The sequence below is a fragment of the Silene latifolia genome, chromosome 4, assembly GCF_048544455.1.
Source record: "Silene latifolia isolate original U9 population chromosome 4, ASM4854445v1, whole genome shotgun sequence".
Lineage (NCBI taxonomy): Eukaryota > Viridiplantae > Streptophyta > Magnoliopsida > Caryophyllales > Caryophyllaceae > Silene > Silene latifolia.
This window is the reverse complement of record NC_133529.1, coordinates 105,644,324-105,662,182: the sequence shown is the minus strand read 5'-3', so window position 1 is coordinate 105,662,182 and position 17,859 is coordinate 105,644,324. Positions and strand designations below refer to the sequence as shown.

General features: G+C 37.0%; 2 protein-coding genes across 6 annotated transcripts; one reads left to right on the top strand and one right to left on the bottom strand.

The window, feature by feature from the left end:
- Positions 1–156: 156 nt before the first annotated feature.
- On the top strand, positions 157–1,776 carry LOC141653719 (protein yippee-like At4g27745). Of its 2 annotated transcripts, XM_074461563.1 has the most exons (4): positions 157–292; positions 441–508; positions 674–795; positions 1,284–1,776. In XM_074461563.1, the coding sequence occupies exons 3-4, from the start codon at positions 703–705 to the stop codon at positions 1,509–1,511; spliced, it is 321 nt and encodes a 106-aa protein (XP_074317664.1). In that variant the 5' UTR covers positions 157–292; positions 441–508; positions 674–702; the 3' UTR covers positions 1,512–1,776. The 2 variants fall into 2 exon arrangements, with proteins under 2 accessions (XP_074317664.1, XP_074317665.1); XM_074461564.1 differs by lacking the exon at positions 157–292 and having other exon boundaries at positions 447–483.
- A 249-nt stretch (positions 1,777–2,025) lies between these two features.
- LOC141653718 (uncharacterized) lies at positions 2,026–16,890 on the bottom strand. Of its 4 annotated transcripts, none has more exons than XM_074461560.1 (22): positions 16,340–16,868; positions 13,631–13,885; positions 13,021–13,145; positions 12,860–12,904; positions 11,721–11,802; positions 11,560–11,628; positions 10,723–10,893; positions 10,574–10,639; positions 10,308–10,376; positions 9,751–9,825; positions 9,602–9,663; positions 9,193–9,468; positions 8,133–8,263; positions 7,917–8,011; positions 7,813–7,848; positions 7,682–7,741; positions 6,473–6,574; positions 5,803–5,851; positions 5,303–5,361; positions 4,721–4,785; positions 4,542–4,593; positions 2,026–2,541 (listed from the first exon to the last, which is right to left on the bottom strand). In XM_074461560.1, exons 1-22 carry the CDS (start codon positions 16,529–16,531, stop codon positions 2,473–2,475), a joined length of 2,205 nt encoding a protein of 734 aa, XP_074317661.1. In that variant the 5' UTR covers positions 16,532–16,868; the 3' UTR covers positions 2,026–2,472. The 4 variants fall into 4 exon arrangements, with proteins under 4 accessions (XP_074317661.1, XP_074317663.1, XP_074317660.1 ...); XM_074461559.1 differs by lacking the exon at positions 2,026–2,541 and adding an exon at positions 4,149–4,327; XM_074461562.1 differs by lacking the exon at positions 7,813–7,848 and having other exon boundaries at positions 16,340–16,890.
- Between the last annotated feature and the right edge of the window lie 969 nt (positions 16,891–17,859).

Genomic DNA, 17,859 nt, shown 5'->3' with positions numbered 1-17,859 from the left:
TAGGTCTAGAAATCCCGAGCCTACGTGGACACCATTTTGACAAATATTTTCAAAAACGACCCAAAACGACAAATATTTTATTTTTCACCATTATTTCAAAAATGGATTCTAGAGTAGATAATGAGTTAACCCCCAAACCCCACCTAAGAATCAAGTTCCCATCCCAGAAAGGTTAATAATGAGAGATGATCAGAATTCATTCACAAACCCTACATTTTTGTCGCTTCTTCCCGACACTGCACTAATTGTCTAATTCTCTCAACACTAATCTTCCTCCTTTAATCTCAACGTGGTATGTATGTCTCCCTCTCTAAACTTAACTCTTTTCTTGTTGTTTGTTTGTTTGTCACTATTCTACTTGTTTTCCTTACATTTCTAATTATGATTAACCCTTGTGTGATGTTCGTTCTTATATATGATCATCTTTCTGTCTTCAACAGCTATTATATTTACTAAATAATTGGTCAAGGGCAGCATCTTCAGGTCTGTCTTGATTAAGTTTCACAAAGTAAGTACCCTCTCCGTCTCAATCATTTGTTTACTTTTAATTAAGAAATATAAAAGTAAACAAATAATTGAGACGCAGAAAGGAGTTTGAGAACTGTAATTACAAAATTGACCTCAGCAGTGATTGCCTCTTTAGATTTTTCTGTGTGTGTTTCGTGAATCATAGGGAGAATTGTGGAATTGTTTTCATTTTTCATGGCGGGATTGATTGGCCCTAGGCTCTACAGTTGCTATAATTGTCGAAACAACGTTGCTCTCCACGATGATATCATTTCTAAAGCGTTCCAGGTAATGTTGATGCCTCCATTTTCTATTTTCAATTGCTTTTCTTTGTCATTTTTGGATTAATTTGGAAATACAATTTGGAATATGTCTTTGATACTTGAAAAGAGTTAAAGATTTGTTTTCAAGTATTTTCATGTATATCTGAATTTGTTGGTGACTAGTACAGTATATAAATGCTGCAGCAGTGAATAAACAAACAAAGCACAATTAACGAGTTTAGGAGTCAGTAGTAAACGAACAAAGATAATCGACAAGTCGATTGATTATGTTGGCAATTCATCTATCTAATATGTTCATTCCTTGGCGCAATAATATTAATGAGTTTAGGAGTCAGTTTAAGATGTTCCGAGTTTTACATTTGTGAATTGTGATGGCGTACATCAAATAGATGAAAATTTCTGTGATGAACATCAAATACAAAAGCATTCAGATTCAGCCTCTATCAAAAGTGTTCTCTGACTGTCGTCGTATTGAATTTTACTCTCATTCAGGGGAAAAATAGTAGGGCATTTCTGTTTTCTCATGCAATGAACATCGATGTTGGCCCGAAAGAGGACAGACACCTCATGACTGGTCTCCACACAGTTGCAGATGTCTACTGCTCGGATTGCCATGAGGTACTTGGTTGGAAGTATGAACGAGCGTATGAGGAATCACAGAAGTATAAGGAAGGCAAAGTCATACTCGAAAAGTCCAAAATTGTCAAGGATAATTGGTAGTCTTTGAAAACTGAAAAGCCTCTCATCTTCAGTTTTCTGTGTGCCATAGTACTCTTACAAATGTGGATAATGTATCAATCAATCGGCCTCTCATTTATAGAATAATGGAATTTGTATATTTTCTCTTTCCTCTTCTGCGGGATGCTCGTAACTTGTAAAATTACACTGTATTCTTGTGTTGTAGCATTTCCTAATATGGAGAAGAATGCTCCTTTTCTGATGTATAGACGACATTCTATTTATATTATCTCCTTTTGAATTTGAATCTGATTGCCAACTGAACACCTAATATCTCCAAATTTATGTCAAGTTACAACCGGCTAACAATTACGGAAAATACTCATACCAGCCGTTAAGCTTACACAAGTGAGGACAATGTTGGCGAGCAATAACATCACATCACCAAAATAACAAGTCGAGATGATCACTCAATATTGCCTCCAGGAGGTCAAATTCCATCCTGGCTTGGCTTTACATGTATTAAGATAAAAAAAAATGAGAGATTCAAGCTTACGTTGTCGAACCAATTTTTTATTATTTTTGTTTACATAAATATTATATTCAAATCCAAAGATCAATAATACGGAGTATATTGTACGTAAATAAAAATTACAAACCAATAGCAACATATTCTGAAAAAAGCCTTACAAAACTTTTAGCATCATAACTATACACCAACCATCCTCCAAAGATTCCCTTTAAGAACTCTAAATCAATGAACAATTGTACCCAATGATCATCGTCATCATCATTTTTCCCAGACATGGGTTCTTCTATAAACAAAAGGACCCCACAGACAGTAGGTATAGCTCTTAAGATGGAACCAATTTCAGAGAGGACCATTGATTATCTTCTGTGATTCTCTGAAAGCAAGAATAATCCAAGATGCTCAAGGATCCCGATCGAGCTGTTGCCTAAATGTACACTACATTCTCACTATACAAACAACTCAAGTTGCAACTTAAGCAGCTTCTTCAAACATGTCTTCATCTTCTTCTTGAGTGGCAACAGCACTCAGTTGTCGTTGCAACTGAAAATATGAGTACATGTACAAGTCCACATCAGCAAGTTTAGACTTTAGAATCAATATGTAACTAGTTTAGATCCCACAAAATGCATGCACGGTACCTCCCAATGTTAGTGCACAAAAGGGATGACTCATCTAAAACGCATATATTATTGGAAATCCAACTATGGAAACAAACCCTAACCTAGTAGCCAATTCTATATCCCTATGTGACAGTTTGTTTTCATGGTTTAAGTACGTAATTAGGTGGATTTAAAACCTTAATCTAGCAAAACAAAGATCTAAAGTCCGCGAGATCACAACTCGTTCTAAAAGTGTCAACCTCCTTCCTTTGTACTTCTTTATCCCCAACACCACACAACCTAGCTAGCTCTCCTGCCTTCTCCCAATCTAGGTCCTCACTGCCACTACCCAGTCTCAACAACCACAAACTCTCAGCAGTTAGCCCACACAGCATTGACATGAAGTCGTTGGTAACGTATCAGAGTATGATGATGTTTTACACTAATTACTCAGTGTATCAAGTAATATCTTACTGAACATGTCCTCGCGCATAAATTGCAAATAACAATACAATATAGCACAGCTACATGGCTGCTTCTCATATCTACAGTTGAGTTTACATTCACTTTAAAAAAAAATGTGTTCATAAATGAATTCGGGACATGGAATTCAGATACAAAAATCGACTAAAAATTGGGCCAGCCAAATGCCTGTTAATGCTAGTTACTACCACTAACAATTTTTAAACTCTCTACTTTCCTACTCTTGAACCTTTACACTTGTTTGTTATGATTTTTGACTCCACGTGTTTCCTCAGCTTGCATTTTCCAGCAAATAGATAACTATTAAATAATACACCCAAAACGGAAATAGATAACTTCTCACTCGGACGGAGGGAGTAACACTGACACATAACATTAATTTATGATTCTAGGAATATTTACCAAGAAAAACAGTAGTGGTGTGGTGTGGTGTGGTGCTTCTTTCTAATGTGAAGTAGGAGTCATGCAATACATTTCTTGACACCACTTTTATTACCGGTCATCTGAAATTGCCCCTATGTGCAGAATAAAATACAGGGGCAAAGGTACAAACATCTGATCATCTCTTACCCTTTCATTTTGAGCCATTGGGGGTAGTCTTAGAGATAATAACTAGTTTAAAGGATATAGAAGAAGATGATTTATATTAATTGGCTTAGTTGTTGCTTGATAGTATTTACGGTTACATGGCGTACTTTTTAATTATTTATAGCTGGTCAGGCAATTTTGTACATTCCTGGATGCATGCACAAATGCACAATTACAAAGAAGTTAATGCAAATCAGTTTCTAGAACTAACAACATAAGGTTCATGTTAGTTGTTAGTTTGTTAACTACTTAACAAGTACATGAACATTATTAAATACCAAGAAGCTTCATTAATTAACTAAAGGTAAAAGTCTCATTTTCTAACAGTTGTATTCGTGGCCATGGTGGCGCCACACTGGAAACAAACATTATCATCCCCTATACCACTCCTATTAACCTCTCCCCTATTCTCCTTTTCTTCTTTTTCAATGCAAGGGTCATTCGATCATCTCAAATCCCCGCCATTTACAAGTCCACTTAAAGCACTGGGATAATGATGTAGTTATGACCATGATGGTGCCAAACTGGCAACAGATTGATCATCGCCTATACCACGCGTTATTTACCTGTTCTCTTTAATTCTTTTGTGTTTTTGTTTTGAAGGAAGGAGGAGCAACAGGAGGGGGGAGGGGGTACACTGACCTTGCAACAACTTCCTCAAAACCAATAACATATCTCAGACTCAGGCCCATATTATATGGTTATTCAGGATTGCATAACTTTTTGGAAGATGCAATTATGCAAATAAACAAGTCACATTCTATTGCTCGTAACTGTCTGTTTTTTGTCGAGATGACGGTCTTACTATGTCACCGAGTCATGAATTCAGTGGTCCGCTAATAGCAGGTAGAGTAGATCAGATGAACTTACCAGTACATATTTATTTTTTTCAGCACTCAAATCTTCGGCCAAATTTGCCATTCTACAGCACATCAACAATAAAAGAAAATCATAAATACTTAACATAAGAAAGATAACAAGAGGAAAAACATCGAACACATTACATTTACTCAAATTGACGATACTTTTTTTACGAAATGTTAACCAACCTTGCTTGCAGATCCGATATCTGAACTAGAAGCAATCGTTCCCTTTCTGAAGCTGCCGTCTCAGCCTGTAATTAAGCTGATGTGACTATCACAAGCTTAAGGAAGAAAAAGCATATCTTTCTCAATGGCAAATGAGAAGACCAGACAGTCTAAAATCCGGCTCTGCCGTAGTTGATCAATTTCAACAGAGAGAGTACATTTACGCAAACAGTAGTTAAAATCTACTTTTAGTTCTGTTGCTAGAGGATATATTTCACAATAAAAACTTTTCCTCAATGCAGAGAAGTAACACCCATCAACACGGAAACAGATGCTCGATGAACACAAAAAAAGTTGCTCTACAAGAAATTAGCCATCTCATCAAGTAGCAACACCAGCTGACAAGTATACCAAGCGACTCAGCTACAAAGATATACTTCGTAGTAAACTAATATCAATACGCAGTACAGAGGGAAAAGACTGAAGCAAGTTCCAAACATTTAAATCAAAATAAGACAAAGCGGACTTAATTTTGCCAAGTGAAAAACATCCTCTGCACAGAAAACATGTAGTTATCAAATATAGGCCGGTTTCTAGACTTACACATCCATTCTCTAGAATAGCCGTCGCTGATACTGGAGGCAGCTTTCCAATCTGACATCCTACATCAAATTCAGACCGTAAGACACAAGTTAGGCTAGTTTTAAAAGGAGCGAGGTGCACCGAGGCAAGGCGGAAGGCGTGCGGCGCATTGTTTTTGCCAGCAAAATTGAATTTTCAAAACACAAATTTGTGCAAAAACATCCGTATTTTGCATTTGAAGACAGCTAACATGTGGACGAGTAATGCATAGGAATAATATGGCAAAGTGAAGGGAATAATAAAAGAACTAGTCGGAAAAAGTCAAGCAAGTCATATGGTAGTGCGCCTTGCTAGCTGTGCCTTATCTACAAAGCGCATTTAAGGCACATCGAAGCGTTTTGGCTAGTGCCTCGCTAAACCTTGTGCTTTTGGCGTGCTTTTTGAAACTAAGGATTTAGCTCAGCTACCCATACATCAACTAGAACAAACATACTGAACATATCTGTAACATATGAACTCACCATCAGCTTCCGATGGTTGCAAACTATTTAACAAACTCATTATTAGATCCTGAACATTAAGAAAAACAACAGGTTAGAGACATTACCCATTTCAATAGACCCATACTAACTAGACCTGTCAATGGGTCGGTCGGGTCGGGTCATACAGGTCGGGTCAGAATACGGACCGGTCATGCGGGTCTCGGTTGGGTTAGGGTCAGAATACGGGTTAGAGAAAAGTTTATGGCGTCTTTTATTTTATCATTTTTCAACCGAAAAAACGTATTTTTTGAAATTAAATTATTTTTAATATTAATATTATTATATTCGTTATTTTAATAATTATTTTATGTAATGATATAAAAGTTATATAAAATTGAATTTTAAATTAATTTTTTAATTAAAAATATTAAAATAATATTTTTTATATTTTTTATTTCAAATATAATATAAAAATAAAAAATATTTTAATAATATTCTTAATTTATCTTTGACCCAACGGGTCAAACGGGTCGGGTCTGGTTTCGATCCTAAAATAACGGGTCATTTTGGGTTCGGGAAACGGGTCTGGCGGGTCGGGTTTGCGGGTCGGGTTTTGGCAGGTCTAATTACTAACTATTAAAAAACATTTTTGTAACATCATTTCGACAAGCATATAAAAATCAGGGAAGTAGGAGAAGGTGGTTCATACCTGCTGGACTGCAGTCTGCTGGAAAAGATTTTGGAGGTGAGGCAAGAGAAGTGACGGAGTGACAATGCCACTGCACATTTCTTTGGGAGGCTGACTGGCAACCTAAAAACATTGGGAACAACAAATCTTGAGTCCCAGAAATCATTAGAAGCCGGCTAACACCGAATGTCATATGGGACTATCACGTGAAAAGGTAACAATACAATACGGAGTAAAAATTATACTCACAAGATCGCTGCAGCAATTTTGACAAAATTCATTCTTAGTTGAACTTCTAAACTACTGTTAGGGGCTTACGGTCATCACTGATCAGACAATGAGTAGCTGAGTTGTTTTTAGGGTTTTTTGTCAAAAACTACCTTATATTTAGGGGTATTTGTTTTCTCTTTTTTGGTCAAAAACTACCTATGCTGAAAATATGGCGAAATTTGGTCAATTTGACGACATTAACCTATCTCACATTACTCTCTTAACACCAAACAACAATGATCAAGTGCGTTCAAACAACGATTTAACTTCAAATAAGCATAATTTATGTTATCACATTTCAATAATAACTACGAACATCTCTTAAAGTTAAGTGTGAGTACATCATGACTTCCCAAAATGAGGTCTAAGAAAGTTTGAAACAGAAAGGACTCATGCGAGATAGGTTAAAGCAAGAAAACTGACCAATTCCGTCTAGACTCTTAGCATAGATAGTTATTGACCAAAAATAAAGAAAACAAAGGTAGTCGAAAACAAAAAAATTAATATAATGTAGTATTTTTACAAATACCCCTAAATATAAGGGAGTTTCTGACAAAAAACCCTTGTTTTTAACTACACAACTCACTAATGAGCATCAAGAACAGTTATTTGTTGTATTTAAGCCGGAAAAGAAGAATAGATGTGTGCGATACCAAGCGTAAAACTTAGTCACATGAGTCACATCTAACACACAGAAAATTAGGATATTGTTTGGACAATCCCTTGCCATCATACATTCCCTCAATTCCTTAGGTTTGTTTATGCTGACCCAATAATATTTTCAGTGACAAACTGTGTCACGGGGAGTGTGCTTTTGGAGTTAATTGCCACAACCAGATATAATATAAGACAGCACTACCAAAAGATTGTCTAACAAATAACTACAAATTGAAAATGATGACATTTACAGAACATCCATTAAAGACCATAGGAAACCAAGGTGTAAAGGTAAATACTTACTGTTTGCTTGGATTCCGTGATCCAATCACCGACACTAGCTGACTTTCTCAGAGGTGAGCCCTATAAATTAAGGGAAATGATGTCAAACAGACCACATTACAGACAAATTTTCATGCTGATTTTAACTTAACCTGTGAAGATCTTCTAATTGTGGATGGAGCCGTATCCTATAAAATATTGTGTATCAGTAGCTGGTGCATTACATGAAAATCCTTTTATCCATTTAGACCGTTACCTTAGCAAGATCCACATTCTCTGAAGTTACCGAAAAACGGCCTTTTATTTGAACCAAATTAGCCTTTGATTTCTCATCCAAGGAATCTCTGTATCCTACAACCAAACCAGTTTTAAAAAAATTCATACTATGCTGTGTGCTAGCAATGGATGACAGCAATGGCACAACGAGAAATCTATCAGAAATCATCACTTGATAAAAGATATAGATTATCACCTCCTGAAGATTTGATGGGTGCTGACAAACTATTTGCTGACGCACGTGTTGGTAACATCAATGGACCACTAAAACTCGGCGCCCTACGAGGATTACTTTTATCTGATGTAGGTTGGTTTTCATGCTCAAGCCTGCGGGGTTAAAAAAAGTGCTCAACAGAATGCATGAGTCTAGAAAAACACAATCCTATGTTTGACAAATTCGGGTACATATCCAAGTGTTCCATGGCACAAATGATTTTAAACATGGGAACTCTTATAAAAAAAATAAATATGGGGTGTGCGTATGCGTCATTAAACGTCACACAAAAAGGTTCATTCCAAAATTTTTTCCTATAGTTTTGGCTCTTCTATGAGAAGTTTCAGATTGATAAGGGTCAGGTACGGGTTCCATACACATAGCCTCGGAGTGTCGTGTCATGTCTTCACACAAGTAATAGATGCAATAACATGGAAAGCTTGTAGGCACAAATTCCTTAAGTACTCAAATGAGATGACAGGGCTACAAATAAGTTAATGAGGTTAAAGTTGTATGTAGGAAACATGGAAAGTCTTAGGTTCGAACTTCGAACGCCAAGACACAGTAAAAAAGTACCCAAACCGGTGACAGGATAATAGAGAGCAATTTTCATTTGATACACAGTCACTAGAAAGTGTCACGTAGCAGACGCTGGCATCCCATGTTGACCATGTAGGTTTTCCAATTCGTACCCCGCCACAAGAGCTAAACTCAAAATGTTTCATAACAGAATCAAGGACATTGCAAAGAACCCAACAAATAATCGGTTAACCAAAACCTAGTGCCAAGCCTATCAAGAACTGCTTCTATGACCATGTGACCATCCTGTATTATCGTTCTAATCATATAATTAAAGCATACACAAGTATGTCTGACATTAGAACAAGACAGTTGTAATTATTTCATATCTGCAAAGTTCGCTCAAAGTTCTAATTAACTGCAAACATATTCTTTTCTTGTTTTCCGCTAGTATTCACCTCTTCAAATGTGTTGAGCACTTTTATTGGTTATTTAAGATAAAATAGACTGTTAACCAAACTACCTTTCTGATATGCGGCCTTTCTCTGAAGATGTCTGTCCAAGCACAATACCAGGCATAAGAGGCCCACTTTGACATTGACGGCCTTTAACTGATAGAGGTTTAACCTTCATGTATACCGTATCCATATCAGTTGTTGCCGACTCTGTACTCAAACCATCTTTCTCTGGGGTATTCTCTTGCCCATAAGAAACTGATAACTCACTTCTGCTAGTTTCAGCTTTGTTACTGGCCCCATCAGTTTGTCCAAGAACAACCTGCTCTGCACTAACTTGTTCTCTGAAAGAAATATGGTGCTAACATCAGGACAATAAATCAACTCAAAAGCAGCTTTCCATTTTTTGAAAACACATTCAGTTCCTGAAAGACGCGGTGCAACACAGAGTGGAATTAAATTTCAGAGTACCAGTACCTGTGGAGAACGCTGCTAAGAGAAAAGGATTTTCCTGAAACAGATCCAGACTCTGATGCCGCCTGACAATAAATACGCAAAATTACTCAAAAAATGGATTTCCATCAGGTACTTAAAACGTTGAAAAAAATAGAATACACATTGCTTACCGCCTTACTGCTAGTAGAAGATTTTATACTTTCATCTACTTCCTTTATTTCTAGCAAATCATCATCATCTTGGACCTAAAGATAAGGAACATTCAGATACAGAAGATCAAGCATAAGCTAGAAATTTAGCTGGATACAACGATTGAACACTGAATCGTGACTGATATGGAGTCATGGATGATACAATTGGTATAATAAACTAATTGGAAACAAGAACAGCTCACTTAAGACTAGACATGCCAAACGAGTTAGATTAGAAGATAAAGATATAATTTTTTTTATCATTTTTGCATCATTGAACAATATAACAAACTACACATAAAATACTTCTGAATTACATATCTGTTTTTTTGTGCCGAAAAACAGGGGACACCGTCTTATCTCAATAGGAAATTCGGTATAACCCTGGCACTAAAATAGGGTCGAATTGTTCTATTAGGAAAGCATAAGTCGATTCGGTGTGATTTATTATTGTCAATTCCATTCGTGCATACTCAATATCTAACACGGCTCAACGACTGAACAAAATTATACAATTAAAAAGAAACCTTACTAACCAGAGAAGCTTGCGCTTTCAGGTCCTCGAGATCAAAGTTCCATGCACTGACGCCTCTCTTATACTCACTCTGAAAAATAGAATACGAAGAAGTGAATTATACTCCTAGAAGAACAAAATTATATATTGAAACTTTCTTAAAAAAGTCTAAAAGTTTATGCTAAAAAATTAAGATACTAACGCAATTTTTTTATACTTTGCAGTTTTACACGACAGAGCTGAAAACAGGTCCATCATGAAAGCTAAATTAGAAAAAAAAATCCATACCTGAGATATAGCCTCCTGCTCTGCTGAAGGCATTCGCTTCAGAGCAAGCTGAGCAGCATCTTTAAGCTGAATGTTTTAACAATGCGGAATAAACTCCCATGCCAAAAGAAAAATAAAGGTTACAAAATAGATCGAAAAAAATAGTAAACCTGCACGGCTTTCACGCGATCCCATAGTGGTGGCAAGTCAGCAAATAATTTCTTCACAGAAAACTCAGGGGGTTTGGCATGTTTAAAAAACGAATGTTTGAGTAGTTTCTCAGCAGTTGGTCGCTTTGATTGGTCTTTCACCAGACACATTGCAACCATTTCTTTAAAATTCTGTAAAAAAAAATTAGAGAGGCTTTAATCAGAATATGACATAGACTAGAAGAGTAGAAGCTCAGATTGAGAACAACTTAGACCCTACCAGCATAGTGTCAACCATCAAATTAAAATGCTACTGTACTGTATAGGCCTGGGCATGTCAGAGAACAAATAATCTTTAAATTACACAACGAACGACGGCAAAAATGAGTACTAAGTACGACAAATAATCTTCAACTCTTCATGGTGCATTATTATCTAACTCCTCTCCACCCACCCATCACAGATCATTGACGATAACGTAATACGTTGACAACCCACGCCCTCTCCACCTTCACATGATACAGAATAAGTACTTTCCCCCACCCTTAGTCGCTCTCCTTCCATGGACTAGTTATCTGAGAATTTGTGAAGAATTTTGAAGATGGGAGAGAAAGCCCCGGATTTGGAAAGCAACCATGAATTTGGAAAATGATAGACAGATTTGAAAGGTACTCCAAAGTTGAAGAGGGAAGGTGTTCTTTGGCTGGAAACAACCAATTAGCCGCTTGTCGAAGGCAGTCAATGCGTGGTGGTTTCCAGCGGCTGGGGTGCAAGTGTGCAACAGTAATAAAAGAAGTGTTTTAAGTGGTCTAACAAAGTTAAGGAAGCTTTAAATAAATTGTACGTATGAAATTTGACCTTTGAGAATTTTTTGTCCCGATCATAATCAAGGCCTGGAGGAGCATTCTGTATTGTCATAAGAAGAACCTGCAAAAAAAGTGAAAGACAGAGACCAATGTGTCATAATCAACCATCAAATTTCTTGTACATATGGTTATTGAGCACAAGAAGTTTGAAACCTTCATAGGAGGGTACTTTGAGAAGGGTGCATGACCATGTGCTAGCTCCAATGCAGTTATTCCAAATGACCATATGTCAGCTCTGAGGGGAAAAATAAAAATAGAGAAGCTCACAACGTGTAAAAAGCATGAATATTGACAGAGTCGAGAGAGCACGCTGCAAATAATAGATGTCCTCATCCTATAAAGGATGGAAATAAACTTCAATTCTTTTGTCTTAATTTGAGGCTCCTACAAATAAGTGAGATCATATATAAGGGATGATCTAGAAGATGAAATCATGACACACAGAAGGACTCGCGAATAAGTCCGTGAATCTGGAAATTTTTCATCATTACTTATGTACACAAGTACAACTGTCCAGTTGTCCTCAACAAGCATCATAGTTTGTGTGCTTTGAACTTTTTGCATGAACAATACCGCGTTTCATGTTTTTGCCCACTCCGTCTATATGGTCTTCTGTATGATCTTCAATTTGTCAAAAATGGTTTCTATATGGTCTTTTACATAATAGCTTATACTTGAAATTACTCAGCGTAGGAAATAAGTGCTTCAGTAGAATATAAGTGTGTATCAAAGGTAGTCGAGAGTTTTCTTTTCCAAAAAGACGAAATACAGCAGAGCATGCATTATGTTGTTGTGTAAGATAACTCCTATGTGTCAACTTCCATGCTAAAATCTCAACGCAATAGTCATTCTTATGTGACAAAGAAAGAATGCACAACCTTTCAGCTTATTAGGTTTGTTCCTTACCAAAAGAAACAATAAAATACATCTCACTAAAGTACTTCCTCTAACTCAACTGATTTGTACATTTTTTCAAAATTTTACTCCCATAAAAAAAGCATATGTAAAGAATCTGCTGAGTCAGAGGGAGTATACAAAATTAGGTCTCAAAAAATAAAGAAAATCCACCACACAGAGGCAAAATGGATTTTTTTCTCTTCTCGTTTTCTGAAAAGGAGCGACGGAATTATCAACGCAGCAAATGCTAAATTTTAAAACAAGGGATGATAAACAAAACCAAGATTATATTATGGCATAAATGATAGGCAATACCAGATGACAAGTTGCAACTAGATATTTATAAATGAGGAAACCATTTAATTTCATACAAATGATTCAAAGAAAAGACTCACTTAAAGTTGTATCCACTTCCGGGTTGCAATACCTCTGGTGCCATCCTAAAATTACAAATGAGCAATACAACTTAGATGTATATGGAAGACCGGGAAACAGGAATATAGGAAGAACAAATTCTACAAATAAGAACAAACACATGTGCACACAACGAACTGACCAGCATGGAGTTCCAACAAACGTGTTTCTCGAGCGTTGTCTATCGCCATTATCAAACATGCAAGCCGAAACACCAAAATCAGCAAGCTTTACGAGCCCATTAGTATCCAGCAAGATATTCCCTGCCTGTATAAAAGGAAACAAAGCATGGTGAATCAAGAAGAAAATATAGTCTCTGACTAAGCATGTTCAATATTCAAAAGGATGTTTGCGAGATAGTTCAACATGTACACACTTTTGCGCTCTAGTACCAAAAAAAATTTTGGCTCAAAAGTACTTTTTTTCTTTGCCAAATACTAGCAAAGTCCCAATTGTGGCCAAAAAGTCAATTTTATCATATCCTCAGTCGTAAGGGAATGGACCTAGTTCGACCATTGTGGCCTAAACATACAAAATTTAACCAAAAAACTTGTTACAAGGTACGTGTTATTAACTCTTTTGACTTTTGGGGCCTAAACATATGCTTGAACTGAAATTTATGACTCTTTTATCATGTATACGTGTTATTATTATACTGATATATAATCAAAGAAGATAAGGTTTAACCATCAGTCAAACTAGGTACAGCCGTACAAATATACTATTGAAAGTTATGAGCAAGTATACTCAACCTTAACATCACGATGAATATGTCCATGTCCGTGAAGATACTCTAAAGCCTTCAAGGTTTCTTTAAGGATAGAACAAATGGCAGCCTCTTCAATCCCATCAGGATACGCAGTCTTCATTAGATGTAAACAAGAGCCTTCTGCCATGAATGGCATAACCACCCATAGGTTTCTTTCCACAACAAATGAACAAAAAGCTTTAACTACATTCGGATGATCAATCAAACTCAATGTTTGAGCCTCCCTCCGAATGTCATCCTACATAGCAAAAGAAAGTTTCCATAACTTGACAACGCAAAGTCGCAAACTTCATTTGATATTAAATTTTCAACAATTATGATAACCATCACCAATAGGTTAAATAAGTGACCCACATTTTAGTCATCGATCACTGTGCAAGAAAGTTTTAAGCTATAAAGCACAGAAACACCTAGATCATGACACCCTTATATATGCAGTTATGCAAGCAACAATACCTTAAAGTCACTTACTTGAAAACCAAGTAGGGCTATTACATGCAATAGCGCATTTTTCTATCCCCATAAATAGAGATCTCGGTGGATTATGATGCACTCATTCAGGTGCCACCATGTGGGGTGACATGTGTATTTGTAGTGGTTAGGTGGATTGCAGTTTTGCCTACGTAAGTAATAGGGAGGAAGTGGATTTCATGCTAAGCGTGTTCCACCCAAATTCCCTTCCCACTCGACTGTCACGCGGTTTCATTCAAAAGCTAAACCTTCCATTTTAGTAAGCTGCAGATACTATTGACCAGATTGTCCACATTTATTTGACATTTAATATGCAAACTAGAAAACAACAAAACTAAGATGTCAAAATTTGGAACATAAAATGGAAATGCTACTTAATGACGGCGGGATTCATGGCTAAGAAAAGGAATTAAATGCTAAACCTTATATAAAAATAGAATTAATTACCTATGATAGAAGCAACAGGGAAAGCTATTGCAAGATGACGTTAGAACTTGGAACAATACAATCATATCTTGACTACTTGATTTAGGTATTTTATTCCCCTAAATGGATTTTTGAGGGAGATTTAACGGGGCATGTGAAGAGCATAATCCGGCATCCATCCACGGTGTGGTTCCTAGTGGCTTGCTCATGAAGGCACCATACACCAGTTTAGTTATGAAGGTATTGAATGTTACCGTGAAGACATTTATAGCGCCAAATAGAGTTGGCACAGTGGGCCGCGGGCCGGTGGGCGGCACGGCCAGGCACGACGCCCGGCACGGCACGGCACGGCACGGGGTGGTTTTCGAGGAAGCACGGCCCAGGCACGAGTGGGCTGGACATGGGCCGCGGCGCGAGTTTACCCAAATTTCCGTGCCCAGGCACGGCACGGCCCAGGCACGAGGTGGCACGGCCCGTACCAGGCACGGCGGGCCTGGCACGGCACGACCCGACAAAGCACGGTGGATTGAAATATGGCCGTTTTCTTGGGTTATTGAATTATGGAATTTATAGAATTTATAGCCGTTTTCTTGGGTTATTGAATTATGGTTGTTGGAGCCTTTGAGAGTTGGAGGTGATCACTGTCACACGCTTCCTGATTACGTGATTTTGTTAGTTTTTTTTTTTTTTTTTTAATTAAATCGAATATATTAAAAATACAACTAATCAAGTACATTAATATTTAATAAAATATATATTTTATTTAAATTATTATATTAATAAACAAAAAGTACTAAAATCATACAATTATTATAAAAAGTTCTTTGTTTTTTTTTTTTAAAAAAAAGTTTCGCAAAAGGAAAATAGCACGATGGGCCGGCCCATGAACAAGACACGACCAGCCCATGGGCCAGGCACGGCCCAGCACGAAAATAACCGTGCCATAGGCGGGCCGCGGCTGGGATATTCAAGTATGGGCCAAGCACGGCACGGCACGGTGGGCCTAATTAGCGTGCCTGGGCCGGGCCATTTTTGGGGGGTGGCACGGTGGGCCGGCACGCGGGCCGGCCCAGCACGGCCCACTGCCATCTCTAGCGCCAAATGTAAGACCAAGATACGGTGATCAAGTTATGAATCATGGTGTAGAAATGAGATTTAGTAGTGTGTGTGTGTGTGTGTGTGTATGTGTGTGTGATGGTGGGAAGGGTAGATTTACAAAGGTTGTTGGAATGAGAATGTTTGTTTGGACAAAAAAGAACATTGGCCATGGTTGGACTACCTCCAACTCCGCCCGCCTTAGTCTGCTGACATTGGTAGCCCTAGAAAGAGATTTCGAGGAAACAAAGTTGAAAACTAGTAAATGGTGGGTCCCACTAACGGTTTTGCAGCGCTGAGCACTTGTGTGATTAGTAGTAATTATATCCTGATTTGTACTGGAAAAGGAGTATTTAGATTGAGGTTGATGAGGTTAATAAAGAAAACTAGTTTAGGTGCATCAGGAATTGATGCATTAACACTTGTATGAAGTTGAGTGTTAATTCCTAATAAAATTCGGGCGAAATTGGGACAGTACAACAAGTGGGATCCGATACAAATTGAGTAAAAAGAAAAGCAAGTCTCGATGGAGGTTGGCAAATTGAAAAGGTGCAGAAGAAACAAGTAAGAAAGCATGCAATAAATATAAATAATAAGAGTAAAAGAGAATCGGGAAGTTGTTAGCAGCAGCAGCAGCGATTGAATGAAATGAAATGAAATGAAATAGTAAAAGAAGAAGGAGAATTGAAGGAATACTGACGAGATTGGAAAAGCAGCGATCGAGATCCAAACACTTGATAGCAACAACTTGATTGAAAGGAAGATAGATGGCTCTGAAAACAGTAGCACTTGCGCCATATCCTATTTCTTCAAGTAGTTTGTAATCATCTGACTTCACCGAATAACTCCTTTCTAAACCACCACCACCATTCGAATTCGAATTCTTCCCCATTTCAACGCAACATCAACAACCAATATCTATCCAATACGGAGGACTGGAGGAGGATTCAAACATACATACATACGGAGTATTTGATTGTCTCTCCTCCTTTTTCTTTCAATTTCAATTCAATTCAATTCAATTCAATATCTTTCTCTTTCTGTTTCTTTGACTTTGATTTCAACACACTGTATCAGTATCTTCTATTTTTATTTATTTACCACTTCCGCCATTGGACTCTCGTTGACTACACCTGCTGATGAGCTCAATATCAATACCAACGAAGCAAACTAGACTTCCTTACTTCTCTCACGTGTCTTCTCTCTTTTCCCACACCGTTGCCTCTCTTACTTGCTTTCTTTTGGGCCTTCTCTATTCTTCATTGCCTCATTGGGCCTCTTCTCATCGCATCTCCTCATACTTTTCTACTCCACTAGTTGATTGCGCCGTGCGCTTCCTAATATATTTTGATCATTTACCTTTTATGTTCATTTTTTATTTTTTTTGTTAAGGTAAGAATATTAGATTGATCATCTCAGATAAGACCAACATATTCATCTTTTCGAATGATAGAGGTGAGTTGAAACCATCAGCTTTCAAACCACCTCGAAAAAATTTGACAAGAATGTCCAACCACATCTTTGATAATACTCAAAATTTCTCATGGAATTAGCCAAGTATTTCAAATAGAGTTAACAACACAAAGATTATCTTCTTCAATTATCAGCTTTGAAATTCCTAGTTAATTAGCTGCTAGTACGTCTTCTTTTAATGCAAGAACTTCTGCAACGACAATGTTCTTAAAACCACGTGTTTGAGCTCCAAACAAGGTTACCTTACCAATACGGTCTCTTATACTGTAACCCAAAGAAATTTTATTGTCAACTAACTTAGATCCATCAAAATTTAATTTAAGAAAGTCTTTTGGAGGTTTATCCCAAGCACTTTCTTCATTATCTTTCACATGATTTGTAATCGATTTTCCTATATCTGGATTATTGAGATCTTTAAACTTAGTCTCATTCCAAATTTCAATACCATTCTTACAAAAATAAAAGTAAGCTTACTAACATTCACATTAACATTATCAAAGATAAAGTCATTTAAAAAAAAAACAAGTTTTCCACCAAATAAAAATAAATTTAATGAAATCAGTTCTTAATAAGAATTCTTTTTTCGTGTTGAGTTTTATTACAAAGTTTTGTCTTGAATCGACACATGTTGCAGAAAAGTCACTAAATTTGGAGATACCCATATCTTCAATAATTGAAGCAATGAAAGGGCATTTGAAAAAATGATTTATATCCTCATTATGATGATTACAAAAAACACAATGAGTT